Source organism: Artemia sp. Qi Xiang Cuo, chromosome 9, assembly GCF_049724085.1.
Source record: "Artemia sp. Qi Xiang Cuo chromosome 9, ASM4972408v1, whole genome shotgun sequence".
In the NCBI taxonomy this organism is placed as follows: Eukaryota; Metazoa; Arthropoda; class Branchiopoda; order Anostraca; family Artemiidae; genus Artemia; species Artemia sp. Qi Xiang Cuo.
The window spans coordinates 60,153,652-60,177,519 of NC_142802.1; the positions used below are offsets into that span (position 1 = coordinate 60,153,652).

Below are 23,868 nucleotides of genomic sequence, written 5' to 3' on the forward strand. Positions count from 1 at the left end.
AACAATCAATGCAAACAAACATACAGTAGACATTAATGTAAATTAATAAATAAATCTTAAAACGATTGAAACTTAAATTGAATATGCAAACCAAGCTTAAAACGAACAAAAATCACTACAAACAAGATCTATCACCTCCTTCTCTCACTGTAAAAGTGTAAAACCTATTACATCATTGGCGCTTTACTGAAAACCAATTTTATGACAAATATTTTCTTTTGTACTTAATATTGAAAAATAAAAAATAAAATTATAGTAACATTTTTAATTGATGAGCTTGCAGCAATTAATATCATTATACATCAAATATTCAGTTTAATTTATTAGCTCTTTTTAAAGTTGTTCAAGACGAATACAGCTTCACTACAAACAAGTGTTTGGATACTGCCTCCTTCCTTAACTGTAAATAAAAACCAAAAGCCTACTGCGTCATTAACGCGTAACTGAAAAAGAATTAAATTAAAAATATTTTATTGTCCAGCATTGAAAACAAAAAAAAAATTACAGTAAAATAAATTCTTTAACGAAAGGATCTTTCAAGAGTTAATTTCATTATACATCAAACATTCGGTTTAACTTTTTATATGCTTTTCAAGATTGTTCGAGCCGAATATAGTTTTCAGTAAGGCGCCAATGATGTAGTAGGTTTAAAATTCTTACAGTGAGAGAAGGAGGCCATATACAAATTCTTTTTAATATTGACTTTTGCTCGTTTTAAGCTTGGTTTTCATATTCAATTCAAGTTTTATTCGTTTTCAGATTTATTTATTAATTTACATTAATATTTGCATTGCATTGATTGTTTGTTTAATTTCTGTTCATTTTAAGTTTCATTTATACTTCAATATCAAAATATTTTTTTTCGTTTTAAGCTTGATTTTCATATTTAATCTAAGCATTACTTGCTTTAAGATCTATTTATTCATTTATATTATTACTTGTTGTATGCTTTTTGCTATGATTGTTTATTTAATTTCTGTTCGTTTTGGATTTCATTTATTCTTTAATAGTAATTTCTGGTCATTTTGAGTTTGAATTTTAACAGGTATTTGTATCTGCTGAGCTTAGTTCAATTTTGATTGCAAAAAGTTTCAAGTTTTTAAAAATTCCTTATTTCAAAATCAAACTTTTAAGAAAGATCAAATGTTCATCAAAGTATCAAAACTGGGATTAAAGTAACAATATCAAAGTAAAAAAATTGGTTTGTGACAACCTTGCAGTTGTTAATATGTGATGTTTGAACTACTTCTAACAAAATGAACATTTAAAAATTCGTATTGGATGCATTTGGGGAAACGGGGGCATGGGGGGGCTAGTTGCCAAGTAATATTAGTAGCATATACATGGGGCCTTCTGGCTAGTTCGAAGTCTCCCACCCACAATTTATCCTGAAAGGTCTAACTTATCAATGGAAGCCATTCTTGAGATATTACTGTGTAACCCTTTTGAGAATGTGTATAATCATAGTCAATTTGATTCAGTTCAATATCTGCCGAAATATTCCTTGGCAGCTTCACCTTAATACCCTTAGTTTGCTCATTGGCAGTAGTAGAATTAGTAGCAGTATGCACAGAGCACCTTTTATTTTCTTCAACACACCAAACTGTCCCTAGGATATTGCTGATGCGCCCTTTGGCAACCTGTATACAGATGACGTGATGTGATTCACTTCACCTTCCACCCTCGATATTCCCTGAAAATTCCACCTTCACACAGTTCATTACCGTTAGGTACAGCTGTAATGGTAATCCCAGTAATAGTATTAGTAGTAGTATTAATAGTAATAGCACTAGTGTTAGTAGCAGCAGCAGTATTAACATATTGCCTTTTAGTTAGCAAAACATTCCTCTCATCAAGTTTTAGAAGTTTCAACTTAATACAATTAGCTGTTGCTATCCCATTGCTGATATATCCTTTTGTATAACCTATATGTTCATGTAGTTGCTTAATTTTCATCTTAAATACTTTGCGCTTACAAGTGGTTGCAATAGAAGTAGCAGTCAAACTAGTAGTAGTAGTAGTTGCTGTAGTAGCAGTAGTAGTAAATGTAATTAAAATAGTAATAGCATTAGCAGTAGCGTTCACAAGGCTGGATTTAAAGCTTTGGCGCTTAAGAACCAAGTGTTTTTGCTGCTCCGTTTTTGCAAGATTTTTAGGGTTATTCCCAAAAATTTGGGCTCTTGGAAGCAATTGACAGAACACAACTGATGAGCGAAAAGTGATGAAAGAGAGGGGTAATACCGAACTCTCAGCTACCATTCTTGGGAGACATCTGACAGTTTATAAGTGACCATGGAATTCCTGTATTGTTTTAAAGTCACTTTTCTGTGAATAGGCAGCGTGGTGGCAGAGTGCACCTGGTGACAATAAATCACATCAGTCCAGTTTTTGTCAGGAAAAAATTACCCAGTGATAATTTATTGCTCCCTCTGGCATTATGCACCCCTAGGTTCCGGGCCTAGGGACCTAGTGGTAAATCCAGGCCTGAGAGTGCACATATTTCCTTTTGGTGAATTGACTTTCCCTTTAAGCACCCTCTGAAAGTTCCAACTTAATACACAAATCCCTTTTTGAGATACTCCATTTTGAAAATATACATGCACTTAGTGTCTTTTGATAGTTCAAGTTCCACCTCAAATACCCTATTCTGTCAAATTTTCAACTTGATATGCATAGCCTTGATAGTGCTAGTTTAATAGTAGCAGAGGTCGTAGTAGGAGCAGTAGTAGTAATAATAGTGTTAAATTAGTAGTAGTAGCAACAGTAGTAGCAGCAGTATTAACAGCAGTAGTAGAAGGTAGATGTCCCAGAAGTTTCATCTTGATACACTAAACTGTTTCAAAAAAAATTGCTGATACACCTGATATCAGCAATCTGTAAAAAAGCCTGAAGATCAAATAACCATGCCTTTGGAGTTAACAACCCCACCAGTAGCATCTGGGGCAAGGGTTGTAAGTTAAGCTAATTGCTCATTGCTAACACATAAGGTTTTTGTAGAAAAAAATATTTTTATGAACTATGGGGGAGGGGGCTCATTCAATTGGAAATCAAAATTTCCAGTGCACTTTTTCAGAGTTAAAAGTGATTTCAGAGTTAAAAGTGAGGCTGGAGTGCAACCAGTCCCACTCCCATGTCCTTTTTATTTGCAATCTCCTCAAGAACATCTGATCAAAATTTGTTATCTAGATTCACAAAGGTCAAATATTTTCAACACCTATGTTTATTACTTAACGTCCAAAAGGTCTGATTCATCTGAAAAACAGAGTAATAAATCAGCTTTAATGGTTTGTGACATTGGATCTTCTTTTTCTTTTGGAAAAATAAAATAAAGCTTTTTCATGAATACTTTTGACAGGCGTTTATATCATGAATTTAAGAAACAAACAATTTCAACAAGGCTGAACATGTAAAGATTCTAACTTGTGTTTTACCCAATGATATTGCCTAATATTTTTAGACAACTGAAAATCTGAGTTCAGTGGTTCAGTTACAAAAGGGTTCAGTTGCACAGTGGTTCAGTTACACAGTGGTTCAGTTACACAGTGGTTCAGTTACACAGTGGTTCAGTTACATGGCGGTTCAGTTGCAGGGTGGTTTAGTTGCATGGGGGTTCAGTTACATGGGGGTTTAGTTACATTGGGGTTCAGTTAAATGGGGTTGAGTTGCATGGGGGTTTAGTTACACGAGGGTTTAGTTAAATGGGGTTCAGTTGCCAGGTGGTTCAGTTGCATGAGGGTTTGGTTATAAGGGGGTTCAGTTGCATGGTGGTTCAGCTACACAGTGGTTCAGTTGCTTGGGGTTCAGTTAAACACACACCCTCAAATTGTATGCTCTTTTTTCCACTGTTTACAAAACAAAAAACTAAAAGGCATCAGCTGTCAAAAAGTTTGAGAAAATTAATGATCTGCAAAAGTGAAGCAAAAACTGAATTGCCTAAATGCTATACACTGTCCTGCCTTTTGTTCTAAGGAAATTTGTGCCATTATACTTGGTGATCATAAGTCCTTGAAATGCTTTCTATAAAATTAAGCTTAATAAAGATTTTCTATGATTCCCAGGTAATTCAACCCAACCCCATCTGATTCAACCCAATCTCAAATCAATTCAACCCATGCAAGGTTAGTTTGAATGGGGTTTGATAGCTTTTTAGTTGCATGAGAGTTGAGCTGAGGAGGGTTAAGTTACACTGGGGTTGAGTTACATGCACACCATTTTCTATAAAACTAAAAATTGATCCTGAAAATACGATTAAGTACACAACTTGTTTTAATTTTTTTTTCTGTTTTCTTTTTCTGACAGTTGAAACAAAGCCAGCAGAACAATATCCAAATGCATTTCAATGTTGTCAAAAAGTTATAAATATGTTATGCCAGCATAGGTGAAACATGTTGATGGATTTATTCCATACATAGGCTTGGATCACAAAAGAAATACATTCTAAGACCACAATGGCTATACATCATGGCTATAACACAATCTTTTAGAGAGGCAATTGAGATTAAAAAATATATAGAGATACTGGAAATATTTTGATAAGCCCAATTTATAATAATTTAATATTAAAAGATTCAAATAAAATTTGCCCTCAGTTTAAAGTAAAACTACCTGTTGCATTTTAATGGAAATTGAATCCATAGACAAGCTAAATCTATTGCTAAGCAAAGAATTTTTGTACAATCCAATTGGTGAATGTGTTCTTTCATTTATTCTGGTTTGTTTGATTCTTCTCTTGTTAAGTTTACTACAAAAGATTCGATTTTTTCTTCCTTTTTTACTGAGCACTGAGAACAACTTGGTGGAGGCCCTTGTTGAAATATCTGCTTATTTTTGTTTCATATTGTTCCACTGGCTTACAATATCCTTGTTTTTCTCAGCTATTTGATTTTATTTTTCATTTTTTTCTTCTTTATTTCATTCATCACAAAAGAAAGAAAAACATTCATGGAAATAATATTCTTAATGCAATACTTGCCTTCTATTTTAGCACTTTTAAATAAAGTGCTATAAAGTAAATAAAGTCAACTTGTATAATACCTTAAGGAACATCAGTGTTTATCAGTGGTGTAATTTCGTCAAAAGCGGGGGGGGGGGAGGCAAAGTTGGAGCCAGTTTTCCCAAATCAAGTTTGGGAGACCATGGTCTGGGAGGGGCAGTTGCCCCCCTGTCCCATAGTAAATTGCACCCCTGTTGTTTATAGGCAGAGTATCATGAACAATCTGATAGGCTGCTGTAATACATAGGTATTCTATTTGGAAAAACAATTTACTTCAAGGTGGGTTATTACTACTTCTTCTAACAATTCTCTACAGTGGCATTTGAGGCCAACACAGTTGCACATGTTCCTTCTCTATTCCAATCTATTCAAAGCGTCCCTCTTTACACCCTCCTAAGAAATTGGAACTGTCCTCCCAAAGGAAAGTTTTAATTTCCTTTAAACCTTTCTTAGGATTTTGGTTTCATAAAATTCATTATAACTCACTAGACTGGACAAAGACAATTACAGAATTGGAGAAGAACTTTTTGATTTTTTAAGTACCTGCTTAAATGTTTGTAGTGTGTTTTATCAACAAAAAAACTTTCACATCAAAAAAAAGAAGAAATACAAACTTATTATTTTATTTTTACTGTAGCCAAGTATGGTAAGCCATACACTTGTCTTGTTGTTTTAGATATGATGTGGAATTCTAAGCAATCCATTGTACAGACACATGAGTAAAGTGATTGCACAGTGGGGCATTCTGTGTGCATTTAAGACAACCAATGTCCTTAGCCCTAGCCTCTGAGGGGTCATTAAACTGAATTTTTGTCAATACTATGATCTAGTTATATTGCACTAGTGATGTGGGGTGGGGTTGCCAACATTGTCCTGGGGTGATGGAAACCCTAGCTACACTTCTGACTTCACACAGTTGTGGTTTTTTTTTAAGTAAAAATCCTTAGCCTATGCATGGCAAATATAGCAGCAAAATATACAGCTCTTTATATCAAATCAGTTCTTATAAACACGATTTGAGTAGAAAACATTATGTGTTAATAGATGTATCTTTTAATTGCTTATTTGGAATATTTCACTGAAGCCATTGCCAGCTATTGAACATACATAGTATTCAGATCTATTCTCATCAACAGTTGGTTCATAATACCAAATAAAGTCAATCTGAATGGAACATAATCAGACAACTTTTGTATATATTCTTAGGCTACATCTGTACCTATTAGGGGGAGGCCCTAAGCAGGAATTTTATTAAGCTTATTGTAGTCTTTCTTCAGAAGGTTTATACATAGTCACAAGTTATGTCTGGCCTGGGAACAATCTAGGAGAGCCAGTTCTGCAGAATAAAACACTATAATAGAAAAAAAGAGCAGTATCAATTGATTCCCTAATAGATGCTCTTTCTAAATATAATGTCTACTAGGCCTACTCTGACAATGCACCCCATCCAACTGCCCTAAGATATAGCACTAAACAATAAATTTCTCAGTTTTTACCATAGTGAAATCCAGCAAAATAAATCTTCTGCTTAAATGAAGTAGAAGAAAATTGTTTTCAGCTTCACAACTTTGCACAATCCCAATTTATGAGATTAAGATCTGCAAATACATTTCCTAAATTTAGGCAAAAACATTCATATGGCTTAAAATTCTACTCAAATAACAGGAATTGCATTTTCAGAAATAAAGCTAGAGAAAAAGAAACTGATAACTGAAAATTAAGGTAAAATGTTGTTTTGTCAAAATTTTGATAGGTAGGCTAGACTATAGACCTGTCAAGTAGGCAAATTTCTGAAACTTAGAAATCTAGATAGGGTTAAAATAGAAGCTTGAGAATACCTTCCCAGAGTGGTTGTGGCCCTGGATTCATTACTGAAAGCGTCATTTGCCTTACCTAACCCCTTTCCAAGATAGCAAAAAGTAGCTAAACTAGAATTTTACCATAGGCTATCATTCCTTAAGACAAACCAATAGGCTTTACCCCTACCCCTAATGGTAAAATATATACCCAGACCTGTCTAGCCTATAAGGAATGGATTTTCTATATGCTTATTGTCATTTTCTTGCTTGTTTGCCTTTAAATCAACTCAAAGAAAGTCAAGTATAGTATACAAAATTCATTGCATGTACACAATTTAGGGTAGCCTAGGCTATATATTTGATCAATAGGGGGGAGGGGTAAAGTTTATTGGTTTGCATTAAGATATAACATTAGCCTAGCCTAGTAAGATGGCAAGGCTAGTTTAGAAACTTCTAAAGTATGGGTAAATTTCTACCAAATCATATTATTGATTTACAAATAAAGTGAATGTACCACTCAATACCTATTTTTATGCTCTTTCCCAATATAATAATCACTTTTTTCAGAAATGAAATTTACCCCCACCCCTATATAAACCAATTCCGGGTACATATTTGCACATTGGGGGGGGGCAAATTCTGTTCCTGATGTAAATGGGAGGTAAGTTTAAACTTTGCCCCACCCCCCTAATGTGCAAATATATATCCTGAATTGTTAAATATATACCAAATCATATTACTGAGTTAGGAATAAATCAACCGCTAAATATTTACCCTGGTATTATTTGGGATCACTTGTGTCACATAGGCTACTTGGTATAGAGCCTAGCCTAGTAGGTACAACATTTTACTAAGTTCTTACCTTTCAGTCATTTCCATGCATTGATTTATGGACTTATTTCAATGACCTTGCACTCATAATACAGATTTACCTAAACAAGTGTAACTAGGCCAAGGATAAATAATAATACGAAACTTTTAGATTTTTCTTTTTTGAATTTAACGGCGAATTATCCTTGTTTACAAACTAACTTTATGCTCCAAACGCCAAAAAGAAAAGGAGAAAACGATGCGGAACGTTCTGAGCCCTTAAACGCTAAAATTCGTCAAAAAAGCTTTTCGGGGAAAACTAAAAAGCGATATTATACCTCAAATAAGCAGAAATAAAGTGGTAAAATAAGTCAAAAATGAAAAGTACAGAAACTAGTATGAATTCGTAAACCAAGCCTAAAACAAACATAAATTAGTTTGACAGAAATTTTAGCCAAATTTCAAATTACTTTCATGTGACAAAATTAACACAAAACTTAAAAGGAGGACGAAGAAATCCCAATTTCTGGGCTTTGATTAGGACAATTTTAATGGGAGGATTCTGAAAGACTGCTTCTAAAAATGTATAATGGGATTCATATAATTTGAAATTTGCCAAGTTTCATCTTAAAAAAAAAATGTCACAAATTGGAGTTGGCTTTTGTTCATTCAAACCAACTTAAAAGTAGCTATGTCATTCGTATTTTGTTGAAAAGACAATTAATTTGACTGTTGTGTTTGATCTTTTCATGGTTCCTTGCCAATACTGACTTAATTCCTTATGCGGTGTAATAATGGTAAAAAACACGGCAATGGATTTTGAAGTTCCTATCGGCGGTGTTGATCTCTGTTTCATTGCACTTTGGCCAGGAAGTGCAGTGGAGAGGGTGGGAGTCAGCAATCCTGTATTTTCGCACACCCTTCCTGTTTACCTTCCCCAGGTTTCTCCAGCTAGTAATTAGAGCTGGGAAGACTCTGGCTGAACTTAATGAGTCCCACCAATGAGCCCGCTTTCAAACAAAATTCTTCAGCGACACCAGGACTCAAATCACTGTCATCACAAGCAAAGGATTTCAAACCCAACATGCTGTAATCATATTAACTCCAGACCCGATAAAACAATGATTCTTATTTGGTATAAAAACAATTTAGATTTCAATTTGTTGTAAAAGGCAATTAAATACTAACCACAAAAACAATTTAAATCATGAGCTATATCCTGAATCAAAATAAAAAAACTATTAAAGTGTTAATTAGAAGCAAAATTACAGTGAAGTCCGAGCCATAGATTTCAGTGACTTGGAGCAAAAATAAGCCAGGCATTTATGATAATTTTATTGTTTCCTTTCCTTATATAATTTGAAATTTACTTGTTGCTCAAACTTCGAAGAATTCTTTTTGTTCATGCATCAGCATGTTTCGAAAAATGAATTTAGTTCCCTAAGTACAATATGCAGCACGAAAAAATATCACGAATATTTTCTGTTGCTTAATTTTTTTTTTTAATAGGTAGAAAATCCATTGACGAATTCGTCTTGTGATTAGCCAAAATTTCTCAATTCTATACTTTTTAGAAATGGAATCGGAATAAAAAAGAAATAGTTAACAAAAGGTGCCAATTGAAAAAGATGAAAAATTGAATTGAAATCGAAAGTGCACTTATTTTAATAAGTTGTTTATTTTTTATACAATAAACTGGATGAGCATTTTTATTTTTTTTTTTTTGTTGACAAAAATAGACACACTATTGAAAATATACATCGTTTTTAGTAGAGTCAGTGTGATACACGAGCGTTTCAGTAGCAGCAGCACCAATCTTATTTGTGTAAACTTCTTTTTGTTTTGACTTCGCTATAAATAATTTATTTATTACCCACTATAAAAAAGAAGCGGAGTTCTGAGCTCAGAAACCAAAAACAAAAACAAAAAAAAAAGCAAACTCGCACACTTAACAATTATTTACATAAAACGACGTAAATTATGGTGCGCAGTAACACCTGCAGATAACGACAGCTTTCCCGCAAGCACAGTCACTTTTTCCCGTAAATCAGGGAGGCCGAATCGCGATATTAGATGCCGGTTCCGGAACCACGGAGAGAGACACAAAAGGTACCAAAAAAATTTAAAATAATAAGTCCGGATAGATTTCTGATCTTTAGGCTTCAGAATTGGAAGAGAACCAGATACAAAAAAATAGAATGATCACAAAATGAAGAATATAATTTCTCAAGCGCTTTTCTATTGTACCTCCCTCTATTTGCAACAATTTTTGAATATCCTATCTGAATTTTTATTTTGCATTAGAAACTGTCAGAGCCCGAAGTGTTTTGAGATTATTAGTAATGTAAAGACCAAGCCACCGAAAAGAAGAGACACAGGGAATAGAGAAAAACCACAGTTAAGATGGAGACTCGCACTCGAATTAAATGAAGTATATTTGCACTTATCAACGTTCAGCATAAGCCCAATCCGTCTGAACTGGTCTAAGATCCAGCTGACAGAATGTGAGAGCCCAGCCCTAGAACGACTGACAAGGAGAACATCGTCCGCATAAGCAAGATACAAGACATCAATTCCATCAGAAATGAAAGTCGAAAGCAAAGATGAAAGGATAGGAGCAATACATAACTGAAAAATAGTTGGAGAAAGCACACCACCTTGACGGACCCCACGCCGAAGAAGCACCTTTGAATCTGAAACTACTTCATTACATTTTACCCGAATAAAAGAGTTTGAATACCAGTACCGTAACAAAACAACAATAGAAAGGTTAATATTGTTGGAAAAAAGGGAATAGAGTGCATGAGTGTGGACAATACTATCGAAAGCTTTCGAAAGATCAAGAGCTCAAATATGAAGAGAAGATTTATTATTAACAGATTGCAACAGGAGGGAAGCTAGAACACGATGGGCGTGCTGACATCCCAGCCTTTTTTGAAAGCCAAATTGGTTTTCACCAAACACTTTCTGAAATGAAAGGTAGAAGAATATATTCAAAAATTTTGCTAAGATTGCACGAAACAATAATTGGTCGATAAGAACTGCACTATGACGAAGTTTTTCCACGCTTCAAAACCGAGGTGACTGTGCCACAGAGTAAACTGTCGGGAACCATAGAAGTAGAGATACACATCTGAAAAAGTATCTGAAGGTGACCTATCAAAGTTCGGCAAACTACTTTTATATGATAAGAAGAAATTCCGTCTTGATCAACAGAGCTAGATTGCATGTTCTTAATAGCTTGACCAATATCAACAGTAGAAACTGGTAATACATTACTCTGATAAATACGAATAGGCAAACACGACTCAAGAAGATTGCTAAAAAGCTTTTCAACTTCCCGGTTCACCTTGCCGAAAATATCATTATAATAGTTCAGTTTTAGTTCTCATTCAGTGAACATCTAAAAAGCGGATTATATATATTACTGAAATTGTGAAATACATGATCCAACATTCAATTAGTTTTACTTGTGAAATATATAGCCCATAGAATTTGTCGAGAAGCTTATTATCTTTGGATTTTGCTCAGAGGTTCACATAGAATTGTTGTTAGCCGTGGCATTATTAATGGTGGCTTAGCTAATTGCGCGCCTTGAGTCAGCGTGCATTAAATAATTGACTGTTAAACAGGTACGCCTTTCTATTTTAAGTAGCTAGTAATTACCATCAAGATGACGGAATCAACGGAAGTCCAGCTACAGATTTTAAAGAAATTAAATAAAATGTCAATAGAGCTTAAAAAACTAGATCCCTTGTGCGAAAAGGTAGAAAAATTATCTATGGAATTTTCATCAATTTCGGAATCTCTAAATAAGAAAATTTGTGAACTGGAAAAAAGATCGGAAAATGCAGAGGCGGAAGTTCGTGAGCTTAAAATGGAAATTTCAAAGAATAAAAAGATAATGGATAGAATCGAGGCGGATCAAAAAAGGTGTAATGTGATACTCTACAATTTTGACCCAAAGATAAAGGGTTCTAGTCTAAAAGAGGACATTCTTAGATGCTTAAATGAAATTGTAAGAGGTGCCAAGTTTATGCAGACAGATATTAAAGATGTTTTTCGTTTACCTTCAAACCAGAAAGTCAAACCAGTCGTAATTAAATTAGCGTCTATGGAATTAAGAAAATCCATATTTACTTCGGCTGCACTTTTCAAAAGGTTTCATTTGTCAGTAGCCCTAGATTATACTTCTTCAGATTTATTGGCATGGAGCAAGTTGATACCGATTTTGGAAGCCGCGCGTACGGAAGGCCATTTACGTCCAAAGCTGAGGGGTGTGAGACTTTTCGTGGGGGATAAGATTTTTGCATACGATAGTGAATTGGGTGAAGTGAAAGAAATTAACCGATAACAACGAAAGTTTATAGAAGTAGAGTAAATGAGAGCCGATTATCATCATAGTTCCGATTTAATTAGTACTATGCGTACAGGAATTGAAGAAATGGTCAATGAAAGTTCACTAAGTAGAAAAGGATCAAGGTCTGTCACGCTAGGGATAGTGAATGAAGTTCAAAAATAAAAACGTGCGAGAGATGAGATAGTTAGCCCTCATGTTGATTTCAATGAACATGGTACATCTTAAGCTCGCGAAAATCAGATTAATGTGATTATTTCACGGGAAAGAAGCGGATCGGTAAATTCGGCTGCTAGTTGGCAGAGTTTTGGAAGCGCTGCTTCTGTATTTAGTGTAGAAGATGGGGACCCGCCTGCTTTTATTTGTGGGTATTATTATCCCCCTGTTAGCCAAGAACCTGCGGTGGATTTAGCTCAGCAGATTGTGAGACGAGGCAAAAGAAATAATAAGAACATTAGCCCTTTGGAGCAGGATAAAGGCGCAAAAAAAAGTGAGCCTGAAATGGAAACGATTCAGGATTACGAATCATTTGGGCCTCGCCAGATTGTGAAAGCTGCAGTTTTTTATCAGGTGCATCCTAGTTGGGAGGATATAGTAGTGCCTGGGAACCAGTCAAAATTGCCAAAATAGGGAATACTGGGCCATAGTGAATCGTGCTCAGGTTTTGTAGTTTGGGATTTACAAGGTTATAGTAGGGAAGAGTTAGAAAATTTATTAGAGTCAAGTACATCAGCCGGTTGTGAAAGTTGGGATGTTGTTTGCCTTGTCGAGACGTGGAATTCTCTAGATGAATTTTCGTCGTATGAAGACTTTGATGTTTTTGAGTGTCGGAGAAAAGTCTCAGCAAATGGCAGATACTATGGAGGAGTTTCCGTGCTTCTAAGGAAGGATTTATTTAATTTTTTTCGTAGACTAGAAAGTGAGTCTGAAAATGTATTATAGTTATTTTTATCAGTTAAAAATGTTCACCTGGTTGTCTGTGTTGTGTATTTGCCTCCGAAGAATATTTCTTACAGCTGTGGAGATACATGGGAATTGGTTGTAAATGAAACTCAGTTGTACAAAAGAATGTACCCTTGCCGTAGTTTTGTTTTTCTAGTAGATTTCGATGCACATACTATTAAAGAGAATAAGTTGCTGGCTAGCGAACCCGTTGTAAATGAACTAGATCAGATTGTTTGTTTGAAGAATGACTGTGAGTATGTTTTCCCTAGTAGGAAAAGTAGGGATAGGCCTCGGAAATTAAATAGATGGGGAAGGAATTTAATAAATCTTTGTAAAAAGGAAGGGTTAATAATTATGAATGGAAGGTTGGGGGGAGATTTTGGTGTGGGTGATTTTACGTATTACAGTGGGTTTAGCCCGAATTTAATCGCTTATATTTTATGTAATTTTTCTCTTTTGCCCCGGGCGGTCGACCTCAGGGTCCTAGAGTTGGTTGGATCTGACCATCTGTCAGTGAGTATAATGCTGAGAGCGTGTATTCGACAGTCCGAAAGGGGAAAGAAAAGGTCTACGTGCAAGAAAAGGATCCGTAAACCAGTTTGGATAACCAAGGAGAAAGAAGAATTGGTTAAAATGGAACTAGAAAGTGAGGAATTTCAGAATGATTGCCATTCAATTTTGAGTTTTTTAGAACCACCTGAATTGCTCCAAATTGTTTCTGTATTCACAGATATAATTTAAAAGAGAATCAAGCCTTTATCTCAGAATAAAAAACATCCGGTCAGAAAAGATAAGGGTCTTTTCGATAAGGAATGTAGGCAGAAAAGGGACGAGGTAATTATGGTTTTCTGGCTACTTAAAGCAACAGACCCATTGGATCAGGAAACGAATTTGCGCAGATTAGCTGAATATATGAAACTAAGGTCAGATTATAATAGGGTTAAAAGAGTTAAAAAGAGAGAGAGAGGCATATGAAAATTAATGAGGAAATTAAGAGAGCTTATAGTGTAAATAATTCAAGAGAGTTTTGGTTGGTTGTTAAATGTTCAATCCAGGGCCCGGGAATAAGAGGAGACGTCCCAGCAGTTGAGACGTGGCCAGATTATTTTGAGAATAGAGAGTCAGAATATGTTAGGGTGAATGAGTCGAATGATTCAGAGGATAGGGAGCCCGGTCTAGGGACGGCAACATATCCTTTAAGGCAGAATGACTATGATTTAATTAGACCTGTACCCCAACAAGAAACTTTGGATCAGTCTACAAGGATTAATGGAAATTAGAGTCCACGAACAGATGGTATATCTACAAAGGTTCTGAAGTTAGGAAGGACAACTTTAATATCCATGTTGGCTGCAATTTTCTCGTTTGTAGTAGAGAAAGCTTGTTGGCATCACTCATGGGATAGTTCTGTAGCAGTGCCTCTTTTTAAGAAAGGTAATAGGAAGTTACCTGAAAACTTTAGGTCTATCTTTATGGGGAATGTGGTAAGTAAACTGTCTTGTAAGGTTCCGGAATTTAGGATAAGAGATTGGTTAGATAAGGAGGAAATACTTAGCCCGATACAAGCGGGATTCAGATCGACATTCAGCACTACTGACCATATTTTTACTTTGGATGCATTGAGAAGGAACTATACTAGAGGAAAAACTGGTCGGCTATTCGTAGCCTTTTTAGACCTGAAAAGTGCTTTTGATTCGGTAAACAGGAGGTTATTAGTTGAAAGTCTGTTAGAAATAGGCTTACCGTCTTGTTTTGTAGCAATAATAGCAGATATGTATCGGAGGGTGAAATTTTCTTTGAAGGTTATGGAAAATTTTTCTAGGCTGGTCACGTTTCATGTGGGTGTGAAACAAGGATGTACATTATCTCCTAAGCTCTTCTCCTTGTTTGTTAATGATTTAGATAGGTTTATGAAAAATAATAAAGCCCGTTATGTATCTTTGGATCGGTTTAGGCTATCATGCATGTTATTCGCGGATGATATAGCTCTAGTGGCGGATAGCAGAGATAACCTTCAGAAGCCATTAGATATAATAAAAAATTATTTAGAAAAGGATGAGTTAGAGTTGAACGCTAAGAAATCAGTAGTATTAGTATTTAGGAGTAAAGGAGATATTGATTCAGAGGTTGATTTTAATTTTGGAGGAAAGGTCTTAGAGGTTAAAGAAGAATTTGTTTATTTTGGGTGTTAAGTTTAGTGCTTTAAGGGGGATATCTAGGGATGTAGAAGATTGTAATTTAAGGGGTATTAGGCTAATAAATATGCTTTTGAGAAGTAATTTAAATCAGCTAGCTGACATGAGGATCCAGAAAAGAGTTTTCCAGACAAAAGTAGGTTCTAGTCTACATTGGGGCTCTGAGGTTAGGGGTTTTGCTAAAGCAGCTACGCTAGACGTAGTTCAGCTAAAATATTTTAAGAGAATTCGTGGCTTGAAGTATTCATTTAGTTCAGTGGTACTAAAAGGAGATGTGGGGCTTTTCTCTTTAAGGAGTTTTAGACTGGTTAGAATTGTAAAATTCAAGGTGAAAATAATTAGGCTAGCAGGATTTTGTCTTCTTAATTCAGCTTATTTGGAGAGCTTGAAGGATGGTAGACGTGATTCATGGTCAAATCAGGTCAAGCAAATACTGGACCTCTGTGGACTGTCATAGATGTGGAATTAAGGAAAAGGCCCTATGGATGAAACTGCGTCAGTATGGAAGGAAGTCCAGCGAACCCTAAAGGACCAAGAAATCCAAGAGTGGCAAGAGTGGCAAGCTCATAAGGACCAATCTATGTCTTTGAGGTTTTACTCCCAAGCCAAAGACGGTTGGGGGGAGGAGGTTTTTTTTAAATTTGGGTTGATTAAAGAGGATCTGAAGAATCTGCTGTTGGTAAGAGGGGATAGTTTGGATTTAGGTGAGAGAAGGAAATTTTTGGGAAAGTTTAGGCTGGCGGCTGGCCCCTATTTTTGCCCAATGTGTGGATTGGTGAATGAAAACTTATTTCATTTTGTATCCGAGTGTGAAGAGCTGTCTGAGTTGCGGAATGAATGTTTCGGACGAGTGTTTGGGAGTGAATGCTGGTTAATAGAGCGGATGGCTGAGAGGAACGCATGTGCTATTAAACAGTTGTGTAAGTTTCTTCGTTTAGGGACTAAATATAGTAAATCATGTTTGAAGGGATAGCCAGATACTATTTTTATGATTTAAATTTATTATATGGTGTTTGTTGGTTCAAAGTTGAACCTAGGTGTGTTTCTTTTTTGTCGTTCTTTTTGCTTTTTTCCTTTTTTGATTTTTACTATCTAAAGCTGTATTTTGTTCCCGAGTGTTGGTTTGTAGATTGTATTATGTGTTGCTATGGCCCACAGGCTTTTTGCAATAAATCTTATCTTATCTATAATACGACACCCAAGTATGAACTGCTATAGGACTTTCAAAAGACTCACTACTAAGCTTATCCGAATTCAGAACATGAGACCACTCCTTTCTCGACGCAGGAAAATCAAAACACGATACCCTAGACTGCCGTAAACGTTTTTTATAAGCACGCTTGGTACTTTGCTTCAGATCGAAGACAACTCCTCGATTTGGCCGACCGCAAGACACCCATATTCATAGCAAAAACTTAGCTTTATTCTTTACAACTTTTAATTCTGGGATCAAAACCCATTCTGGTTTTCTAGTTTTAACTTTAATCTTTTCTAGAGGAACAGCAGTTGCCTCTGCTTGTTTTAAGTACTAAATTATTTTATCATAATAATCATTTAGAGACTGCTTATTATTTGAGAAACGGTCAGTAACTTGAAGCAAATGGTAAGGAACTATTATAGAACCCAATAACACGGACAACGTAGTAATATAAAGTGAAAAATTAACTCTACTCCAGTTATTCCTGTAAAACCACTTCGAACTTTGTGTAAATGGTCTAGTAGAGCGGAAAGTAACTAGTGAAGCAGAGAACCAAATTGGGAGATACATTAATATTTGGCGAGGAAACTACATAGTCAATATTAGACAAACTTCCAGATTGGTGAATATATGAATAATCAACACTTTTCTCGACTATTTTATAAGCAGAAAAAGCATCAACGACTATATCGGATCGAACTGACTGACTTGTAATATCTGTGTTGAAGTCACAACCGCTTTGAAGTCATAACCAGTCGATACAACAGACACAAGAATAGCCTTAAGATTTGCCGATGCTTTCATGTACGTGTTTAAAGCGGAAATAGTTTTTTGTTACACGGGAGATACACATTTAACAGCACAGTATTACCAAACCGAACCGCAAGGATGAATTTGTCACTATGAAAACACACTGGAGAGAGCAAACTCATGTTATTCTTAACAATGCACGCGAGGCCTCAAGAAGGTCTACCAAAAGTGACCTCAGCATTAGTTGTAAAAACGGAATGATTACGACTTCTTTTTAACACGTTATTGCTAGTAGAAGTCAGGAGATGTTCTTGAAGGCATACTATGTCGAACCGATCACACAATTCATCAATCATATGGTCCTTTAAACGAATACCATTTATATTAAGCAAAACAATCGAAACAGGCACAATCATTTCTTCTTGGCAATGATGTTTCCCAGCACTTGGCATCTAAGACTAAAGGAGGCATGATTTTCATCACCATTGGCATATCTTGCATCAAGCTGACAGGGAGAATCCTTGGTGGAAATATGAGGCCTGCACAGCGTGCACACTTCGCAACCAAACTTGTACAATTAGTTACTTTATGGTCCGGCGAACGGTACTTGAGACAGAACTGAGGTGCCGACAGATATTCTTTCACAGATAAGTATTCATATCCAAGTTTAACACCATTTTTAATAGCCTTGACTTTTGACATGGAGTCACAAAACTCAAGCTTAACCGTGCCAGTGTCACCGAGCCGCATAGCTTCCACCACACCTGGATATCCTTGAAAGAATGAGAGGTCTAAGTCCTTCGATATTTCTCTGACTATCCCAAAAAACCGCTTAGTGATCACCTTGGATGGAGATTCTGCTAAAATCACTGAAATTGAGTCTTTGAATTCTTCAGCAGTAGATTTTTTAACATTAATTACCCATTTGTCACCACGCAAACTCAACTTGGTAACTGCGCCATCAAAGCTTACTTTTTGGAGCCCTTTTTTGTGTTTTATCGGATGATTAAGTGTTTGTGGTACTTTAGAGAAAACAACAGTGGTGTGAGAGTCAGTTGACGGCGTCACGTGGGCGGGCAGTGGTGGAAAGTGATTATCATATGAATCGAAATTACTTGAAACAGTCTTTAGGAAGTGTTCCATTCTATTATATTTTGCGTTCAAACTCGAATAAACCAAAACACGGATGACAGGTGCATCATTTGGAGAACGAATTACAAACATCGGTAGGTCTATGTCTTCATCGTCACATTTCACGAATATGCTTAACATATCCTTCAGATGGCTTTCCAAAACCTTCGGCCCCTGTCTTCTCGGAAGCTCAGTCCCAGGTACAGCCGCATCGTAGAGGAGTTTTTTTTAGCTTCGATTACACTTGGCAAGTCCAGAAAAAACTCCTTTCCAAACTTCAGTATTTCGTTTTCATTCACTCCATTATCACGGTTAAATTGCAAAAAATTTAAAACCGGTGAAAAAACCAGTCCATTTTTCATTATTCACTGTACTTATCATAAGAACCAGATACCAATAAGAGCCAGATACCAATAAGCGAAGGAAGTGTAGTTTCTTGCTACCAGATCCCCGCAGTTTAAGGGAGTAACGCTCCCGGCAGGAAAACGGCCCTTGCGATAAGAAACTCCCCTCTTCTGCTCGCTTATTAGCAAAATTGAAATGTAATCAGATTATCAAATCAAATTAAAAAGATAGTAAAATAATAGAGGACCTTATATGAATGAGTAAATATATCCAATGGTAAAATAGTCCGTAAATATCAATTTATTATTTCACTTATTGCGAAACTGACGGTCATTGCAATCCACTGTAATTTATTCCAAATTTAATCCGGCTTAAATATCAATAGATGTTCACAGGTCAAATGCTAAGTGATAACTGATTTTTGATGAATGCTATGATTTTTCATTCTAATTTTTGTTCAGTTTACCACTACTACTACTGCTAATAATTCGTTGTCGCACAAAGACACCTGAGGCCAACACAGCTTCACTCTTTACCCCTTTAATGAAGTTCCACTTTCCACTTTCAAACCATCCAATCTCCATCCCTCCCATTAATTTCTGCTCTCCTTGAAGTACTTTCTTATGATCTCTTAACACACCATTTGTGAGATCCTTTTTGTTTTGCACCAGAGGAATAGCCAAAAAGTGCAATCTTTGGCAGTAAATATAATCCTTCATCCGTAAAACGTTGCCTAGTCATCTTAACCTATTTTATATTGCCCCTAGAATCGACATTAAGCCAGATTTTTCTTATACATCATCGTTTAGTGTTCAGTCAGTCCAACTAACACCTTAAACTATATTTCTCTGCCAATTATTTAATAAATCTTTCTTATCTTTTTGAAGCTTTCACGCTTTATAGCTGTCCTCTACCACTTTTATTACCATGGCTTCCAATATTCTATTCTCAGTTCACACACTTATCTTCCTATTCTTCCATTTTTTTTCAAACGTGAAAAAAATAACTCCTTGCGCCTTGGCTATCGTATTTTTGGCTATTGTTTATTTCTTCACTGTATCCATCATTTTTACTAATGATATTACTCAGGTAAGTGAAGCTATTCACTTGACAGATTTTGTTTTACCTGACATTACCTCTTTAAGCTCATTCATTCATAGTCGAAGCAACTTAGTTTTCTTAACATTAATTCCAAACCTGCTCTTGCACAATGGTTTAACAAACATGTAGAAAAGTGTGGCTTTGGTAAGAAAATACTAGTAACTTCTAGCAATTTGTACCAGAGCTTGTTATACGGTATATTTTCGAATGGATTTTAGAAGAAAGTGGAGAGAACTTGGGATTATTATTTGTAACATGTACATCTAACAACCTCCGTCAGAAAATTTGTCTCTGGTGGCCAGGTCTCCAGTTTTACCGCTCATTTCATTTCATCTACACGACCCAAAATATCCGAGTGACTAAAAATATTTGGATATACATATGTTTAACATTGGAACCAAGTGCAGTTTAAAGTACTAGAGAGTGCTAAATATCTAAATTAAATTAAGTTTTAAATTAAGTTTAAATTAAGTTTAAATATCTAACTAAATTAAGTTTGTAGTGAGAGACTGAATCTAGGAGCTTAATATTAGACTTTGAGTAAGAATAAATACAGTCTTTTCGATTTTTAGACTGACCAGTAAAACATATCAATAGCTTTTTAAGACAGCTTCTTAGGCAAAACCTAAGTCTTTTTCTCACAGAATGGTTTGGCGAAAAATCAATCTTTAAAGTTAGGTGTGTTCTGGCTTCTGAACCTATAGTCGTTTTACCAGGTGCTAATCTCCAGCATTTTCATTGGGGGGGGGGGGGGGGATACATATCTGGATAGTCAAGAGGCATGGGATATATAATAATTTTTTCTCCATATTATGAGGGGGGGGCAACTGCCCCCCTGCCCTACCAAACATCACCCCATGTGTTTTACATCTGCTAAGTAGGCCTGTCATAGTTGTTGACTTCTGGTCCATTAGTATTTAAATTTTTTTCTGACTAATTGATTATTTTTTGTTGAAAAATCAGGACGCTTCACATCAGAACCCGTAACGTGAGTTCTTAAAGGCTTTTTCTCTAGTTACAAGTTCTGCAGAAAAATACAAACTTTTTCATTTGAACCAAAAATTTTGTGAACGACATGTAAAACTTTCCAAATTATTCGGAACAAATTAAACAGAATCTTGATTTGCTTTTATCAAACTGTTTGTAATAGTTTCCGAAGGCGTGCTGAAAATCTGGGGCGCACTGCATAAGAAGTACTGGTAAGCTGAGACAAAAAACATTTTTGCGCGCCGGCAAGTCTCGATGGTAGTTGTCCTTGCTTCACTAAACAATTTTAAACTTAGAACTTTACTGGATACATAGCGATTACTAGAAACACACGACAAAGAAGAGAAAAGAATCTTGACTTAATAGTTACCAAGAGAGTCTATAACTTGGCTGGGTAGAAAGAAGCCAATTGTCTTGATCTAAGCATTCTTTGGGGTTTCATTGGTAGCAAGCAATCCAGATTGCTAGATATGAACAACCGTAAGGATATATTAGTTTCTTAATAGGAGTAAAGGGCTAATGATGCCCATCATCTCATTTACCAAACATACACTTGAAAAATACATTTTTTGGTTCGGGTAGCCTTATTTCCTTGGATTTATTTTGAAAATTATCTTGCTGAATTTCCCTCTATGTCAACTTATTTCTTGTATTTCCTAACTTTCTTTTCCATTTTAGAATCCTTAAACCATGTGGTAAGCTGATGGAATTTTTATATCTATTTCTAATTGTATGTAACCGTCCAGCTAAATGTGTTTGGCATTTATTAGCACAATAAGGAACCCTAACAAATACCACATTATAATCTATCCATTCGTCATTAATATATGTTCATAAAATCACAAAGTGGAATGTCACTTTATGTATAGTTCAGAGAATCTTGAACAATTGGTTCCACAATTAAATGTTGTTTACAGGATAGTAAGACCAGACATTTTTCCAAATGGTTGCGTTTATGAGCTCAAGAGTGCTTTTTGTTACCCTTTCCCCTGCTTTGGCTGTGTACAGAGGCCCTTGGCATAGGATTTAAGCTTCTGATGAAGAAATTGAGGAATTAATTTGAATTCTCTAAAAAATGTCTAATGGTCATAAGTATATATTTGACTTTATAATCATACAAAATATGAGAAACTGATGATCACTCGTCAGCCATTAGCTATAAGATGGTATGACAAGAATTTTCATTTGAGAGGTGAATATACTTGTGTCCGAAACTGACACCGAGTTTTTGACATGGATTTTTGAACCCCAAATGGTCCAGCATCCATCTTCAGTCCTATGCTACGAATGTTGAACAACACTCAGGGGTATAAACAATACATCCGTGTGAACAAGAAACAGTCAAGTAAAAAGATAAAGACGAAGATATAGTTGTTTCATCTGTTATTGATTCGCCAACTGGCAAATCTCGTGTTGATTCTTGTCTTGAGACAAAGTTTTAAATATGCCCAATAGTTTTACGACAAAAAATTCTCGAGCTAACATCATTCGAGCTTAAATTCCTCAATCACATCATCGGAGGTCAGGTAAATTTCTTCCAAAATCTTGCAGCTCATGGAGCCACCTCTCCTCTGAATCCTTCTTTAGCCTCTTGGGAAAAGTATTTGTGCAATTGCAATGGGCAGCAGTTCAAGAATAGAAGGTGCTAGCCATAATAGCTATGTCTGCAATAGTAGCAAGATTACCCAGCTATACTGGACCTATTGTAGCAGCCAAACGATCCGTGCGGGCACCGCACATGGTTTGGTGTTATAATAAAACTTTTTTTTCGTGATAAGATTGCCAAGGCCTTCAAATATTCAATTTTTCGATCAGTTCAATATGCTTGAAGCCCCTTGCTTCGTCTTACTTTTCAGTTAATTTACCTTTCAGTCTGAAAGGGAAATACTTTCCTCCATCCCCAATTGACATGCCTGGAGCTTTCTTTCGTTCAGGAGCACTAATTCTTGGAAATTTAGAGGGAGGCAAGGTTTTTTTTTATAAAGATACAAAAATGAAATGTTTTCGACTTACGCTAATAGTAGCAGAAACCCGAAGATATTTTTAATATAGTCTATAAAATAAACCCACGCCCAGAGACTTTCGCGCGTTATTGAAGGACTTTTTGTAGTTTGTCGCCAAGAAAATTCATCGTGTCGACTGAACCAGTTTGTTTGTGAATTTTGGCCAATTCTAAAAAAACATGAACTTTGCATCTTAGATATTTTGTCAGAATTATATTTAGTCTTCTGGAAAAAAAACAAGGAAGTTTATGCAGATAACCAACGGCATCGTAACAAGCATGGACATTCGATCAGTATCCCCCGAGTTTAGTCGAAAAAAAGAAGAAAATTCTGCATTGAAAGATGAATCCCGAATTAATTGAGAAGCATTTATCTACTTCAATAGTCAACAGCGCCAATGCACATGTCAACAATCAACGGCTGACACTGCTGCTGAAGAAAAGATTTATAGGATAAATCACAACGAAATATGGTTGAAAATAAGTAAGTTATCGCTTACCATCTTCGTATCCGTGCACGACAAACGAATGATTGATGTAAAGCTCATAATTTTGGCTATTATTGTGTGGCCTAAACTATAAATTGTTGAAACCGTAAGTCGAAACTTCATTCTATGGCATAAAATCTGTCATGATAAAATGGATTTCTAGCTTAGGCCTACCTAGACAATAGGCCTGTTTTTCACTCATCGATGTGCTATGATCTTACATGTTTTTGTCAGAAAACGCTTAAAAGTGAAATCTTTGAACTAAGATGTTGCATCTTTTGTTGTACTTATGCAAACGTCTATCATCATTCTGCTCTGATCAGCAGTCTGAGAACAATAGGCCCGTTTTTTAGCACTAAGTTCTTACATCTTACTGCAAAGATTATTATTTTTTAACTCATCTTTGTTCTAAGATCTTACAGCTCACTGATGTTAGCAAAAAGTGTGAAGACTGCCACTGTTTTGCCATATAGAACAATGGTGAGAGAACTTTGATGATCTACTCATCATTGATCTCAGACTGCTGATCAGAGCAGAATGATGAAAGACATTTGCACAAAAACAACCAAAGATGTAAGATCTTCATTCAAAGATTTCACTTTTAAGCATTTTCTGAAAAAAACATGCAAGATCTTAGCACATTGATGAGTGAAAAATACCAATAATGATGAGTATATCATCAAAGTTCTCTCATCATTGTTTGGTAAAATTCTACTTTAGCTACTTTTGGCTATCTTGGAATGGGGTTAGGTTAGAAAAATGAAACT

At 35.7% G+C, this 23,868-nt stretch overlaps 2 protein-coding genes across 4 annotated transcripts in view; one reads left to right on the top strand and one right to left on the bottom strand.

The window, feature by feature from the left end:
* The window catches only part of LOC148948890 (uncharacterized), a 431,863-nt gene extending 424,083 nt beyond the window's left edge, over positions 1–7,780 (bottom strand). For all 3 annotated transcript variants that reach the window (XM_089094800.1, XM_089094801.1, XM_089094799.1), the window contains exon 1: positions 7,655–7,780. The gene's annotated coding sequence lies outside the window, so the exon portion shown is untranslated. The remainder of the gene's footprint in view (positions 1–7,654) is intronic.
* A 15,207-nt stretch (positions 7,781–22,987) lies between these two features.
* Positions 22,988–23,868, top strand: part of RpL7 (ribosomal protein L7) — a 33,768-nt gene continuing 32,887 nt past the window's right edge. The window contains exon 1 of the mRNA XM_089094806.1: positions 22,988–23,097. Within this exon, the coding sequence (XP_088950932.1) occupies positions 23,084–23,097 (14 nt within the window). The 5' untranslated portion in view covers positions 22,988–23,083. The remainder of the gene's footprint in view (positions 23,098–23,868) is intronic.